At 42.6% G+C, this 16,911-nt stretch overlaps 1 protein-coding gene across 1 annotated transcript in view; it reads right to left on the reverse strand.

Moving 5' to 3' along the window:
- The window catches only part of LOC125453436 (uncharacterized), a 221,303-nt gene that overhangs the window by 72,496 nt on the left and 131,896 nt on the right, over positions 1-16,911 (reverse strand). Inside the window, exons 28-32 of the mRNA XM_048533047.2 lie at positions 13,011-13,740; positions 12,222-12,355; positions 8,720-8,876; positions 7,603-7,703; positions 3,421-3,510 (exon numbers count right to left, since the gene is read on the reverse strand). Of these exons, the coding sequence (XP_048389004.2) occupies positions 3,421-3,510; positions 7,603-7,703; positions 8,720-8,876; positions 12,222-12,355; positions 13,011-13,740 (1,212 nt within the window). The remainder of the gene's footprint in view (positions 1-3,420; positions 3,511-7,602; positions 7,704-8,719; positions 8,877-12,221; positions 12,356-13,010; positions 13,741-16,911) is intronic.

Raw genomic sequence — 16,911 nt, forward strand, 5'->3', positions numbered from 1 at the left:
TATTCACCATCTTATCCTGTAATGAGGGAAAAGGAGGGATTAAGTGATATGAAAATGGGTGGCCCAGTTGTTACCCCTGGGAAGGAGGTGATGTCCTGAGTGAGTGAGTGAGTAGACAGTGCAGAGTGCTTACATGGTGCAGGAGGAGGGACACAAGTAAGTGACAGAGAGAAGATGCTGCACGCATGTGTGGGAGTGATAGAGCCTGAGCCTTGATGGGAGGTGGGTGCAGTAGCAGGGATAGAGTGAGTGCCTTTTCCTGTTGTGTTGAGTATTCTCTGGGCCATGGAAACTGCACTGACCCAGGTAGCAACCTCAGAGCAGGCTGGCAGGGCCTGGAGACATGGCGTCCTTCTCTGCTGGTTCTGGGGAAGAAGACACTCCTCATCTGTACTTCCCTCTTACTCTTTAATTGTGCCACTATTGTCATTGATTGTAAATGTAGAATAAAGGAGCAAGGGCTGGCCCATTCAGCCCTTAAAGCTTGGTCTGCCATTCAATATGTTCATGGCTGATCATCCAACATAGTAACTTCTTCTGCTTTCTTCCCATTCCCTTCAATCCCTTTAATTCTACGAACTATATCTAACTCTTTCTTAAAAACATTCAATGTATTGACCTCTACCACTTTCCGTGGCAATGAATTCCACAGACTCCCCAGCTTCTGGGTGAAGACATTTCTCCTCATCTCATTCCTCAGTGGCCTCCTCTGTATCCTTAGGCTTTACACATGATTCTGAACTCCCTGGTCATAGGAAGCATCTTTCCTGCATCTACCCTGTCTGATCCTGTTAGAATTTTATAGGTTTCTATGAGGTCCCCCTCTTTATTCTGCACTCCAGTGTATATAGTGCTAACCAATCCAATCTCTCTTCATATGCCAGCCTTGCCATCTCAGCAATCAGCCTGGTAAACCTTTGTTGCACTCTGTCCATAATCAGTACATCCTTCCTCGGATAAGGAGACCAAACCTGCGCACAATATTCCAGGGTGTAGCTTCATCAATGCCCTGTATAACTGCAGCAAGTCATTCCTGTTCAAGTACTCAAATCCTTTTGCTCCAGAGGCCAACATACCATTGTGTTTGTTACCACTCTCTGCAACTGCACCTGGGTCGTGTTGCACCTCCCATTTCCCAATCTATTGCCATTCAGATAATAATTCCTGTTTTTGCTATTAAAGTGGATAACTACCCATTTATCCACATTGTACTGCATCGGCCACACATCTGCTCACTCACTCAGCTCACCTAAATCACACTGAAGCACCTCTACATGCCCTTCAAAGTTCACTCTACCACCCAGCTTTTAGTGGTCTTAATGAGAGGAGTTTGAAACGTTGCACGAGAAAACACGATCGGACTTGTGGTGGGAAACTGTCCAAGAAACAAGGCAAAAATGACATGTAAGATAATAAAATGTGAGGCTGGATGAACACAGCAGGCCAAGCAGCATCTCAGGAGCACAAAAGCTGACGTTTCGGGCCTAGACCCTTCATCAGAGAGGGGGATGGGGGGAGGGAACTGGAATAAATAGGGAGAGAGGGGGAGGCGGACCGAAGATGGAGAGTAAAGAAGATAGGTGGAGAGGGTGTAGGTGGGGAGGTAGGGAGGGGATAGGTCAGTCCAGGGAAGACGGACAGGTCAAGGAGGTGGGATGAGGTTAGTAGGTAGCTGGGGGTGCGGCTTGGGGTGGGAGGAAGGGATGGGTGAGAGGAAGAACCGGTTAGGGAGGCAGAGACAGGTTGGACTGGTTTTGGGATGCAGTGGGTGGGGGGGAAGAGCTGGGCTGGTTGTGTGGTGCAGTGGGGGGAGGGGATGAACTGGGCTGGTTTAGGGATGCAGTGGGGGAAGGAAATCTCCCCTTCCCCCACTGCATCCCTAAACCAGCCCAGTTCATCCCCTCCCCCCACTGCACCACACAACCAGCCCAGCTCTTCCCCCCCACCCACTGCATCCCAAAACCAGTCCAACCTGTCTCTGCCTCCCTAACCGGTTCTTCCTCTCACCCATCCCTTCCTCCCACCCCAAGCCGCACCCCCAGCTACCTACTAACCTCATCCCACCTCCTTGACCTGTCCGTCTTCCCTGGACTGACCTATCCCCTCCCTACCTCCCCACCTACACCCTCTCCACCTATCTTCTTTACTCTCCATCTTCGGTCCGCCTCCCCCTCTCTCCCTATTTATTCCAGTTCCCTCCCCCCATCCCCCTCTCTGATGAAGGGTCTAGGCCCGAAACGTCAGCTTTTGTGCTCCTGAGATGCTGCTTGGCCTGCTGTGTTCATCCAGCCTCACATTTTATTATCTTGGAATCTCCAGCATCTGCAGTTCCCATTAAAAATGACATGTAGCTGATTTCTGATAAAATTCATCCCTTGGTTATTTCTTGATACTATCACCTGCTCTGCCTAGAAAAAAGGTGGCTGGTTTTTGAATCTGAGATGAAGTTAACTGAGCATTGATGGAATTGGCAGAAGTTGTGCCCAGACTCGAAATTTCCCAAACGACTTGAAGAAAATAAAATATAGTTATTCTGTGAAATATTCACCCAAACTGCATTCAAATTCCTATTGCACATGCTTTATAATTACATCTTGAGGATTTATACTTCTAGCATCTTTAATTTATGTGCATTATTAAAGCTTACTGAGTTTGGTTGTTTTTGAGAGTGTGTGAGCAGTGAAGGTTAGATGGCTTTGTTACTTCTAACATAACTGGGACAAAGTGCCGAAGAATTGAAATAACTACAAAGACTATGGACACTAGAAATCTGAAACAAAAATAGAGAATGCTGATTTTGACAAAGGGTCACTGGACATGAAACATTAACTCTGTTTTCTCTACAGATGCTGCCAGACCTGTTGAGTGTCCCTAGCAATTTCTGTTTTTGCTTCTGATTTCCAGCATCCGCAGTTCTTTGGATTTTTTGTTTTTCTTCATGTTAAATCTAATGTTGTTAGACACAGAAATGACAACAGTAGTTTTCATGAATTTGATCTTTATTTTGAATAGGATCTTTGAGATCAAATATGTGACATGAATGCGTTGATGTTACTGATTAGGAGAAAGAAATGTTTTTCTCCAAATATCATGAATTTCTAACCTGATTGCGATGTAAATATGTAAAAAATGACAAGTAATACATTTAATGCATAACAAAGTATATTCATAGTTTGGTATATGCTTAAAGATATGTTTATATTTTCTAATTTAGTAAATATAATAGATTGAGCTATTACAATAACTGAAATTTTCAAATTCAACTGCAGGAACTATATTGCAAAAATGTTAATTATTAAGCTTTGTTGAACATCTAATTTTGTCTTACACTTAAGGTAACAAATCCATCTGCTATGAGCACTATTCTCTGTGAGTTGCAGTATACAACAGTGCGACAGCAAAACATGGTTATTTAGTTACAATCCATCCACCCATCTAGTTTGGAAGTTTCTACCAATTCTGTCTCCAGATATCGGTATATAAGAGGTCCACTTGTGAGATAATAAGTCCCTGAAATTGAAAAATAGTGACTTAAGTATTTGGTTAGAACATAAGTGCTGTATTTTCATGTGAGTTCTATCCAATCCATGTTATAACTCCAACAGCGTAGAATATCTTAGAAACAGATGCCAGATTCCCACTGACTCTGAGAGCTTAGAGTTGACCTTGTAATGAACAAAACCTCTGCCCACTTCATTTATGATCATTGACAACGACGAACTATAGGCAGAACAGGGAGCATGGACTCATTGTGTTGTGAATTCCTGCAAAACTGGCCTCAAAAATATTACATGAAGATTCTAAACTGATATTTCGTGGGAAATAAAATGTAATAGTCACCAAATTGGGGGAATTTGGAGCCATAGCTGTCGTCAGGATAGGAAGCAGCATTTAGAATTGAATCAGAGTCATATAGCATGGAAACAGACCCTTTGGCCAAACCCATCCCTATATTCAAACCACTTACTGAAATCATATACCACGGTGGGACCTGAACCCCTGTCCCTAAAATGTCAACCTGAGTGACATTACCACTTCCTCACCACCTGACCCTTCAAGTTGTTATGGAGCAGATTAATGCCATTTTTCTACCGAGACTATGTTAGTCCTGAGCATTTTGAATTTGTCTCAGTCTCCTGCCTTTTCCCAAACCCCTGCACACAATTACTATCCAACTCCCTCTTGAATAATTCAACTGAACCTGCCTCCGCCACACTTCCAGGCAGTGAATTCTAAACTCTGTCTACTCGCTGTGTGAACATTTTGTTTCCTCACCTCGCATTTGGATCTTTTACAAAACACTTCAAATCTGTGCCCTTTGCTTCTTGATCCTCTTACAAATAGAAACAGTTTCTCCCTGTCTACTCAATCCATAACCCTCATGATTCTGAGAAATTCAATAAATCATCTTAAACTTCTCTCGAAGGGAAAAAATGCCAACTTCTCCAATCAATCTTCAAGTTTCTCATCCCTGGAAATATTCTTCTTAAACCTCTCTGCACTCCCTCTCATAGATTCATTTTATTCTGGTAAGGAGGTGCCTGGAGTTGAATACAGTACTCTGATAAGTTCTAACTAGCGTCTTAAACTAGTTCAGCAAAATCCCTGAGATAACCAGGTGTAGAGCTGGATGAACACAGCAGGGCAAGCAGCATCAGAGGAGCAGGAAGGCTGACGTTTTGGGTCTGGACTCTTCATCAGAATTGGGGGAGGGGGAAGGGAATGTTGAAATAAATAGGGAGAGAGGGGGAGGCGCGTTGAAGGTGGATAGAGGAGAGGATAGGTGGAGAGGAGACAGACTGGTCAAAGAGGCGGGGATGGAGCCAGTAAAGGTGAGTGTAGGTGGGGAGGTAGGGAGGAGATAGGTCAGCCCAGGAAGGATGGAAGGGTCAAGGGGGCGGGATGAAGTTGGCAGGTATGAAATGGGGGTGCAGCCTGAGGTGGGAGGAGGGGATGGGTGAGGTGACCTCCTCTACATTGGGGAAACCAAGCGGAGCCTTGGGGACCGCTTTGCAGAGCACCTCTGCTCGGTTCGCAATAAACAACTGCACCTCCCAGTCGCGAACCATTTCAACTCCCCCTCCCATTCCTTAGACACCATGTCCATCATGGGCCTCCTGCAGTGCCACAATGATGCTACCCAAAGGTTGCAGGGACAGCAACTCACATTCCGCTTGGGAACCCTGCAGCCCAATTGTATCAATGTGGATTTCACGAGCTTCAAAATCTCCCCTCCCCCCAAAGCATCCCAAAACCAGCCCAGCTCGTCCCTGCCTCCCTAACCTGTTCTTCCTCTCACCTATCCCCTCCTCCCACCTCAAGCTGCACCCCCATCTCCTTCCTACTAATGTCATCCCACCCCCTTGACCTGTCCATCCTCCCTGGACTGACCTATCGCCTCCCTACCTCCCCACGTACACTCACCTCTACGTGCTCCATCCCTGCCTCTTTAACTTGTCTGTCTCCTCTCCACCTAACTTCTCCTCTATTCATCTTCGATCCGCCTCTCCCTCTCTCCCTACTTATTTCAGAACCCTCTTCCCCTCCCCCCTTTCTGATGAAGGATCTAGGCTCGAAATGTCAGCTTTCCTGCTCCTCTGATGCTGCTTGGCTGCTGTGTTCACCCAGCTCCACAAGCTGCCAAACAAAGTTGCACATTTAAGAGGCACCTGAACAGGTACATGAGTAGCAAGGCTTTAGAGAGGTATGGGCCAAAATGTTGGTGAATGGAACGAGATGAGTTTAGCATGGCTGGTCAGCGATGATGAGTTGGACTGAAGGCTCTGTTTCTGTGCTGTATGACTTCATGACTCTGTGGCTCAGAGACAAAAGTGCAATCAACGAATCTACAGCCTATGCTTCAGGAACTCCACAACACAAAGTACTTTGTTTCACAGTTTTTAATTGGTTTCCTTGTACCAGGAGACTGACTGGGGGGATTCCATTGGGTAGAGACTTGCACTCTGCTTTCCTGCTCCAACTGTTGGCAGTCACAGAGTCCTGACAGATTGGACGGGGGCAGTACAGATGCGTCTAAGAGATGTCAATGTGCCGCATCTTAAATCAGATGCTTTTCTGGCGATCCTACAAAATTCAGCAAGGTCAGACTTGGAGAGAGATCTAATGGCTACAATTCTAGATTAAGAGCCATATCGTGTCACATGGATTTTTCTTAAATTACTAAGTTGAACAGAAATTGTTTAATGGCCTGATCTTAGGAGCTGTCCATTCTTTAGTTTGTACATTAAAACCATCTTTTTGTTCCTTTATGTATCTCTGAAGTATGTCACAAAAATGTGAATGTGACATATTTGAATTGTGGCACACTGGAAAATCATGCAAAATGCACAATAATTACATTATGGTAATGTAATCCTCATTCTCTAAAAAGCACAAATCCTTAAAAAAGAGATACATAGAAACATAGAAGCTAGAATCAGGAGGAGGCCATTCGGCCCTTCGAGCCTGCTCTGCCATTCATCACAATCATGGCTGATTGTCCAACTCAACAGCCTAATCCTGCTTTCTTCCCATAACCTTTGATCACATTCGCCCCAAGTGCTATATCTAGTCGCCTCTTGAATACATTCAATGTTTTGGCAAAAACTACTTCCAGTGGTCATGAATTCCACAGGCTCACCATTCTTTGGGTGAAGAAATGTCTCCCCATCTCTGTCCTAAATGGTCTACCCCCAAATCCTCATACTCTGACCCCTGGTACTGGACACGCCCACCATCAGGAACATCCTCCCTGCATCTACCCTGTCCAGTCCCGTTTGAATTTTATAAGTCTCTGTGAGATCCCCCCCCCCATTCATCTGAATTCTAGCCAAAACAATCCCAACTGAATCAATCTCTCCTCATAAGTCAGACCTGCCATCCCCAGCATCAGCCCAGTAAACCTTCGCTGCACTCCCTTAAGAGCAAGAGCTTCCTTCCTCAGAAAAGGAGACCAAAACTGAACACTATATTCCAGGTGTGGTCTCACCATGGCCCTGTATAACTGTGATAACATATCCCTGCTCCTGTACTCGAAACCTCTCTCAATGATGGCCAGCATATCATTTGCGGCCTTTACCCCCTGCTGCACCTGTATGCTTACCATCAGTAACTGGTGCACAAGGACACCCAGGTCCATCCACACACTCCCTTCTCCCAACTTACAGCCATTCAGTTAGTAATCTGCCTTCTTGTTTTTGCTTCCACTTATCCAAATTACACTGCATCTCAAAATTGTGTTCTTTGAAGGCAACTTGGGCTTAATTTAGCGAGACTACGCTACTGGGACCTCGCTTTATTGGAGCATGGAAAATGGCAGTGATAGCCTCTGCATTGTGACAAAGCTGGATTTTCCAAAGTAAATAATTACTCTGTTCTCCATGTCAGATTCTGCCTCTGTGCTCCTTAGGTTTTTGCACTACAACAGTCCTGAGATTCTCAATGTAAAGAGATCCATTCAATTGGGAGCTTCTGAATTAAATAAATAAGCATTTGAAATCTCGCTGATACATTTACCAAGCATCTTACAGATTGATTTTATTATTTAAATGTTGCTGCTATTATTACACAATAATTTATTTTCCTCTAATAAGTGACACTTACCACAATGCTCAAAAGCTGCGTCCACTTTTGAAATGTTTGTAAAGGTGTCTGTTATTAAACTTGGGCTTCCGCTGCTCATTTGCTTTTTATCTAAATTGTAGCTAAAGAGAAGAATTACCTGTGATCTGCAGACCACACACAACCACAAGAACTAACATAGAGAGTAAAATTCAAAAGGGGTGCAGGAACAGAGGCATATAAATGTGCACAGATCTTTGAATGTGACAGGACAAATGGAAAAAGCACTTAATAAAACATACAGTATTTTCAGATTTACTAATAGTCATATGGAGTACAAAAGCAAGGAGATGATATTGAACATGTGTAAAACCCTTGTTGAACCTCAGCTGGAGTATTGTGTGTTGTTGTCGGTGCTACATTGTGGGAAAATTGTGAATGTATTGGAAAGAGTGCAGAATGATTTTCAGAAAACATTCTATGAATGAGAATGTTCAGACATGGGAAAAGGTTGAAGAAGTTGGGACTGTTCTCTTGGCAAGAAGAAGGCTGAAAGGAAATTTGATAGAGGTTTTCAAAATCATGAGTGGTCTGAATAGAATACAAAGGGAGAAACTGTTCCCATTCATAAAAGAAAGAAAAATTCAGAGAACATTAATGTAAGGCAACATGCAAATAAAGAAAGGATAATGTGAAAGAAATAAAAAAAGAAGTTGCTAGAAAAGCTCAGCAGGGCTGGCAGCATCTGCAGAGAGAAATTGGAGTTAACATTTTGGGCCGAGTGACAGTTCCTCAGAATCAGACTCAAAACATAAACTCTGTTTGCTCTCCACAGATGCTGCCAGACCACCTGTGTTTTCCCAGCATTTTCTGTTTGTGTTTCTGATTTACAGCGTCTGCAGATCCTTTGGTTTTTATAACATGAAAGAAAATGTTTTCACACAGCGAGTAATTAGGGTATGGAATGCACTATGTGGAAATGTGCTGGAGGCAGGTTCAATTGAGCATTCAAGAGGACAATGGGTGATTGGTTTGAAATGGTTTGCAGGGAAACAGGGAAAAGGCAGAGACTGACATTAAAAGGTAGAACTGGTGCAGACACAACTTTGAGAACATAAGATGATGGGTTAAACTTATGAAAAGTTCCAAAAACACATACCTCCAGTACTGATCTCCCACAAAGAACATTATCCAGTTGAATTTAACTCGCATTGCAGCATCTATTTGCATAACACTATCTGGAAAGCCAAATTCAGAGATGTTCTTTGGGAACCCTGGTTTTAGAACGATCCCAGTGAAATGCCAGTATTGATGTCCTGCAAGGTAAAAAGCATGTTATGTTAGAAGTAATCACAGCAATATTGGCCAAACCCCTCAATCGGTTTTATATCACAGTGAGCTGCTTAAAATTGTGATACACTTACTCAGTTCCAATCGTGCAATTATTTGTTTTTTTTTCGATGTTTCTCACCCCTGTTGCTAGATGCCAAGAAAATCAGCAGCTACAGTGACTATTACTTCCTGATGAAATTACAGCGTTGAGTTTATGTTGCAGCATTTTCACAAGTGGAACATAAAGTCAACTTATACCAGATATGTAATTTGTGGATTTTGAGAAACTGTGGGGCAAAACAGGACTTGATGTCCTGCTGTGTTCATCCAGCCTCACATTTTATTATCAAGGACTTGATGTCCGACTGGCGCTGTAGGCTGGATGTCATTTGGTAAATTCAAAATGTTGCAATTAGCAAACCATTCATGGCTAGGATTGCAAAGTCCTCCTAATCCCAGAATCAGTCTTTGTTTTTCGTTGTAGACACCACAAGGATTTTAAAGCTGCCAATAAAGGACCAGATTCTATCACCTTGACCAGAAGAATCTGTTGTTGCATTCAGCTCTGGTCTTGGTGGCTGATCATTTGTACCATCCTTATACCGCCTCATTTTATCCAGCAACAAAGGCCCCCAGACTTTCTCATAGCCAACACCTGGAAATTGTCTCCTGATAGGATTTGCCTGGAATCTATCCACCAGCTGAAGCAAAGGGAATTGCGTGCGTGTGTGTGTGTGCGTGCGTGTGTGTGTGTGTATGTGTGTGTGCGTGCGTGTGCGCGTGAGTGTGTGTTTGTATGTGCGTGTGTTAGTTTTTTTTAAAAAAGATGTTTGTAAAATCAAAGCTGTCAATAATCTTTGCATCTTTGGTTCAGTCAGTTTGGTTTTGATAATAGACCAGCTAGTTAGTTGTTGACTAATGAAACCAGGCTGACTTGTAAATAATACTGAACACTGTCTGAGATCTATGCAATTGGTCATATCACTAAACCTGTTAAATTTAAAATTTGTTGCAGCAAATGAAAGGAAACAGTGGGTCATAACCATCTGCATTACACCAGTAGCATGATACTTCTGCTGTATCTGGTCTGTCGTACATTTTATACGACTGCTTGTTACTACATAAATGCTATCTAATCCCATATTCAACCTCATACCGATTGGTTGGTTGGCAGTTCCCTGGAGCAGCTCTTATTTTGTTCCTGTGGTGCTGGGAATAATTGGTTCCAGTTTAGGCAGGTTGTAAGAATTAATGCAAGGTGGCTGCCGATATGGCTGTCTGTATGTTGAACCTCCGTACCCACAATATACCCAGAAGCTCTGACACTTTGTGTTGTGGAAAAAGTGAAAAACTGAAAAGCAGAGAGAAGGAGACATTCCAAGATGTAGCAGAGGATAAAAAGAAAAATGTAGTGGGTATTAAAGAAGAGAATTATGATAGGCTGAATCTTTTTTATTCATTCACAGGATAAGGGCATTTCTGGCTCGGCAGTATTTATTGCCCATCCCTAATTGCCCAGAGGGCAGTTAAGAGTCAACCACATTGCTGTGGGTCTGGAGTCACATGTAGGCCGCAGCAGGCAAGGATGGCAATTTCCTTCCCTAAAGGGAATTAGTGAACCCAATGGGTTTTTCCTCTGACCTTCAACAATGGTTTTATGATAATCTTTATACTCCTAATTCCAGATTTTTATTGAATTCAAATCCCACCATCTGTCATGGCAGGATTTGAACCCAGGTCCCCAGAACATTAGAGATAACAAGGTGTGGAGCTGGATGATCACAGCAGGCCAAGCAGCAGGAAAGCTAATGTTTTGGGCCTAGACCCTTCTTCAGAAAAATGACCTTCTTCTTCATTTCTGAAGAAGGATCTCGGCCTGGAACATCAGCCTTCCTGCTCCTCTGACGCTGCTTGGCCTGTGGTGTTCATCCAGCCCTACACCCTGTTATCTCAGATTCTCCAGCATCTCTCCTCACAGCATTACCTGGGATTCTAGATTAACAGTGATAATACTGCTAGGCCATTGCCTCTCCCTGTGTTTCAAACAACTGCTCCTCAATAACTACTCCAAAATAACTTCCAAACCAAATCAGCAAGTCAAAACTGAGCCTTTGGATGCATTAATTTGGACATGATATGTGATAAGTATAACATACCTGGGAAGGAAAAGCTGACTGAGTCTGCAGGCTGCGCGATTTGGCCCATAGAAAGTTAGAGAACACTTACAGTGCAACCTGAGCAGACCTGTCCCTCTGTCAGTACACTAGCATGGCTTTATTGGGTAGCTTGGTGCATGATCTGGCCTTTTGGGCTCTGCGGATCTCGGTTATACCCTCTCTTACTGCGCTGAGACAAGCATGTGTTCATCTGCAAGGGGAAGTACCCTAACCAGCATTTTCGCTGCCAGCTTCTCCACTGAAAAGATATTTTCCACCTTGCAGGTGTGGAACGTCAAAGTTTCTAGTGCCAGTAAGGAATTATTGAAAGTACTGTTTATTGTGTTGCAGGAGGAAGTTTGTGAAAAAAGAGTGGTGTCAGAACTTGACAAGGCAATCAGAGGTGTTAAAAGGTCTGCATGATAATTGCACACATCTTTCAGCTGTTTGGGGTTTACTGAGGCACCGACTGAATCTCCAGAATTTGCTGTACGATTCATACCACTTGCCACTCGCTTCTTCACATAAATGATCTCACTTTCGGCCGCCCACTGTTAGTAAAGCCTTGCTGGATTTGAGTGTTAAATGACCATTAAACTTGCCGCAGTAAATTTGTTTTCGTAATTAACAGCATAAATCCCTTTCTAGCATGTGGTAATTTGAATTGTTGAGTTTTACTCCCGCCTTTTTAAAATTTTTCCCATGATGTTAAAAATTGTAAGTTTCACAAAGGCCTGTTATTCCTGCCACACTTTCTAAGCTGTCGTTTCTAGCAATTTACAATGTATATGTTGAAGAGTAAAGGTAAGAGTCTAACAAGCAGTGTGCATACTGTAGCAGGATTTCACCCATGCATTTTGCTTGATTTGAAAACAAATTCTCTGATGAAGGGTCTAGGCCCGAAACGTCAGCTTTTGTGCTTCTGAGATGCTGCTGGGCCTGCTGTGTTCATCCAGCCTCACATTTTAATATCTTGGATTCTGCAGCATCTGCAGTTCCCGTTATCACTCACACACTCTATACAAACCAAGACAACAAAGTGTGGAGCGGGATGAACACAACAGGCCAAGCAGCATCAGAGGAGCACAAACCATATTTGTTGTCTGAGCAAAATGCATTTTAAAAAAAAGTACTATAACAGACTTAGTGTAAAAATACATAAGAATTTGTAACCTGTGAAAAAAACAACATCATTTATCCTTTGGCCTCTTCTGCCGTATTGAACAGCAGCATCAATGTTTGATGTGATACTCGGCCACGTGGTGTTAACTGCAGTTATCCTTGATGACAGTGCAGTCTTGTAGAACCTGTACGACAATGAACAAAGTTGCATCAATGATTAAAGTGTTTGATGGGATAGTTTTCTACTTTTCTGTTGACAGCTGGAGCACTTAGTCATTCATACTTAGTAAGCAACTATCTCAATACATTTTCATTTATCTTTATGGGGAAGAATTGCTGTGTTTGCTCCTTATAATAAAGGTATAAATATTTTAGTTAGGACCTTCAATCATACATACGGACACAGAATTGTTTCCCTATTAATTCGTCTGTTACAGAGGAAATAATCAGATTTCATTGCTAATTACTTTGTTTTGAGAATGCTCAGTCAGAGAAAGGATATGTGACAAAGAAGAAACTTTAACTGTGAGCAATGTCAGCAGAGTAACAAATTATTTGAATATCACAGGTCCATCAGAATCTGAAAATAGTAGTTTGGTGATACAGAATTTGAGTATTGTTGGAAAGTAAACATTTTGTCAAAATGTTTTTGTTTTGCAATCATCAGGACTTTTCACATGAATACCAAATCAAAGAGAAAGCCATCAGTTATGCTTCAGGAGAGGAGAATGATCATTGGTTGTGAAGTGGACTCTAATTGGTAGAAGTGTTGCTATGCAGACTGCAATATTAATGCTGCATTTTAAACCGAGATACCGATTTTGTAAGTATAATATTTACCCATTCTTGAAGAAAAAAACACATCTGTTTATTTTAACAGCTGCATCCATGAACACATCTGGATCACACACCAATGATTCCATAGGAGGAATCTGGCCTGGTCCTGGTTTCTGAATCGGGCCTGGTGTTTGGGTTGTCATCTGACCTGGTGATGGAGTAGGATTCTGGCCTGGTCGTTTCTGTGTTGGGCCTGGTGTTTGAGCTACAGTTGGGACTGGTTTTTGAGTGGGATCCTGGTCTGGTCTTTGTTTCTGAGTCGGGCCTGGTAATGAAGCAGGAGCCTGGCCTGGTCCTTGTTTCTGAATTGGGCCTGGTGTTTGATCTACAGCCAGGACTAGCGTTTGAGTGGGAGTCTGACCTGGTCTTCGTTTCTGAGTCGGGCCTGGTTGTTGTTTCTGAGTCAGGCATGGTATTTGAGTAGGAGCCTGCCATGGTCTTTGTTTCTGAGTCTGGCCTCGTCTTTGTTTCTGAGTCGGGCCTGGTCGTTGCTTCTGAGTCGGGCCTGGTCGTTGCTTCTGAGTCTGGCCTGGTGATGAAGTCGGATTCTGGCCTGGTCTTCGTTCCAGATTCTGGCCTGATCGTTGTTTCTGAATCTGGCCTGGTCTTCGTTTCTGAGTCGGGCCTGGTGTTTGAGTTATAGTCGGGCCTGGTGATGAAGTAGGAGTATCGCCTGGTCTTTGTTTCTCAGTTGGAGTCTGGCCAAACATTTGTGTGGTCATAACTGGGGGTCCTAAATTTAAAAATATATGATTTTAAATGTGAAATACGTCTGTCACTCAAGAGAGTGTTCTAAAGCTATCTGTACACACATGGTTTCATGTGCATTTGTAAATAGTCTGTATAACAGCAAATAAATCTTAACAGTTGAATTGTTGTTAGAACTTTGTTTTCCTCAAGCTCATATTACAATTAGAGCCTGTCTTAAAGAAAAATTACATAAAGAGGAATATTTGAAAAAAAATGGCTTTATTAGTTCAGGAATAACATACACATCAGACCTTCACTTCTATGCTATAGGCAGATGCAGTATAATTTAGATAAATACGTGATTATCCTATTTGGTGGCAAATTTCCCTTGAATGTCGAAGGCTGAGGGATGGCCTTTTAAGGGCATGGATAGGTTAAATAGACAAGGTCTTTTCCTTGGAGTGGGCGAGTCAAAAATGAGAGGACATAGGTTTAAGGTGAGAGGGGAAAGTTTTGAAAGGGACCTAAGAGGCAACTTTTTCATGCAGAGAATGGTCCATATGTGGAACGAGCTGCCAGAGGAAGTGGTGGAGGCTGGCACAATGACAACATTTAAAGGCACCTGGATGGGTATATGATAGGAAGGGCTTAGAGAGGTATGGGCAAAATTCTGGCAAATGGGACTAGATTTAACCAGGATATCTGGTTGGCATGGATGAGTTGGATTGTAGGGTTTATTTCCGAGCTACAGCTCTATGACTGTATAAAAAAGGAAGGCAGATTATTCTCTGGATGGTGATAGTTTGGGAAAGGGGGAGGGGCAATGAGATCTGGCTGTCCTTGTACACCAATCACTGAGAGTATGCATACAAATGCAGTAAGTGGTGGAGAAGGTAAATGATATGCTGACCTCACAGAGAGAGGATGTGAGTACAGGAATGTCTTGCTGCAATTGTACAGAGCCATGGTGAGACCACGTTTGGAGTATTGTGGATAATAAAGTGTGAAGCTGGATGAACACAGCAGGCCAAGCAGCATCTCAGGAGCACAAAAGCTGACGTTTTGGGCCTAGACCCTCTCTGATGAAGGGTGTAGGCCCGAAACATCAGCTTTTGTGCTCCTGAGATGCTGCTTGGCCTGCTGTGTTCATCCAGCTTCACACTTTATTATCTTGGATTCTCCAGCATCTGCAGTTCCCATTATCTCTTGGAGTATTGTGTGCAGTTTTGGTCTTCTTATCTGAGGAAGGATATTCTGACTGTCAACGGAGTGAAATAAAGGTTTACCATACAGATGCCTGGGATAGCAGGGTGGATCTATGAAGAGTGACTGGATTGGTTAGGACTATATTCACTGGAGTTTATAAGATTAAAGGGGATTCCATAGAAAGCTATACAATTCTACCAGGACTTGACAGAGTGAATAAATGTTCATGATGATTGGGGAGCCCAGAGCCTGGGCTCGCAGTTGAAGGATGTTCCTTCCGTTGAGATTTCCTATACTTCCTGCTGCCTCGGGAAAGCAGCCAACATAATTGAATGCATCTCCTCACCTCCGCCCCCAACACCCCTCCACCCTGGATAAACTCTCTTCCACCTTATTTCATTGGCAGAAGATGCAAAAGTTTGAGAAAAGTTTGCCTGCGAATTCTGTGCCACAGAGAGCAGCTAAGGCCAAAATGTTTTTAAGGATTTAGATATATAGATAGCTCTTACAGCTAAAGGGTGGGGTGTCAAAGAATGTGGAGAGGAAGTGGAAATAGGTAACTGAGTTGGATGATCAGACATGTTAAGATTGAACAGTGAGGCTGGAACAAAGAACTGAATGGCCTGCTCCTGTTTCTATTTTCAGTGTTTCTATGCAGTACCAAAATGATCACACCACATCATGATTTTAGGCAGCTCAGTACCAGTAGATATTAATCATTTGTGTGAGAAGCATCAGTCTGACAGTTTGGCAGACATTTCCATGATGCAAATTTAGGGCAACAATCTGACTTTGCAAGTGAACATGTGGTTTTCCACCTACCAGTGATGTTGGACACAAACACAGCTTTATAAATAACATGGAATTATTGGACAATATTGTTGCAATATAAGCCCAATAAATTGGCACACTGATATTTTAAATTCATTTCAAAAATTGAAAAATTGAAGATGGCACAAGACTTTATCAAAGATGGTGTTGGGAAAGGAAAAATGAATTTTTATATTGTTAATTTAAGAGGAAAATCAGTGTCACATTTTTGTGAAAAAAGTATATAAGGAGCTGGAATTAGATGAGTTGTGTTTTGCATGTACACAATACTTTGCCACATGCAAAACTGTTAGCATTCTTCTACTCCAGAAGGAATGAAATGGAATTTCCATAGGATTTCTCCGCATCACCCTGCATTATTTAGCAGAAATAATTGCAGAACCCCCAGGAAAATTGTAACATGAAATGTTTACATTGTTACTCCAAAGTTTCCACAGCATCAGTTATGATATTCTAAGAGATCAACAGAACTCCTGCAGAAATTTCACCCTCATATGTGCAAAACAAGTAGGTAAATTGATTAGAGACAAAAAAAACTGCAGATGCTGGAACCTAAGGTAGACAAACAGGGGGCTGGAAGTACACAGCAGGCCAGGCAGCCCCTAGAGGAAAGGAGCAGTCAATGTTTCGGGTATTGCCCTTATTCAAGACTGGTAAGTTGATGCCTGGTCATGTGGAGGAATTAGCTGGGGATAAGTTTGACCTGATTTTAAGAATTGAGAGAGAAATGGAAAATAAAATTTTATTTAGATATTTTAGACAATAAAGTTGGGAGTTAAAAGTTTCTGTAATCAATAATGGGATTAAAAAAAGCATAAGGTGCAAAAGCTTTGGTGCAGTCACTGACTGACCTAAGCTCCCAATTAAGCAATCCATTGATTTTTAAATTCTCAAGCCTGTTTACAAATCTCTTGATAGCCTTCCACCTCCAACCTTTCTCATGTCTTCTGGGATGTCTCTACTTCCGCCATTTTGCTTGTTTGGTATTCTTCATTTTAATCTCTCTACAATTAGCTCTCATGCCTTCAACAGTAAAGGTTCTATACTCTGGAATTTCATCTGTAAACTGTCCAACCTTTCTAGCTGCCTTTCTTCCTGGACTGGAATTAGAATCTATCTCTTTGCCCAAACTTAGCTCCCCAATATCCCCTTAAACAGTAATATGTCAAATTGCATT

This window comes from Stegostoma tigrinum, chromosome 6, assembly GCF_030684315.1.
Source record: "Stegostoma tigrinum isolate sSteTig4 chromosome 6, sSteTig4.hap1, whole genome shotgun sequence".
Classification (NCBI taxonomy): Eukaryota; Metazoa; Chordata; class Chondrichthyes; order Orectolobiformes; family Stegostomatidae; genus Stegostoma; species Stegostoma tigrinum.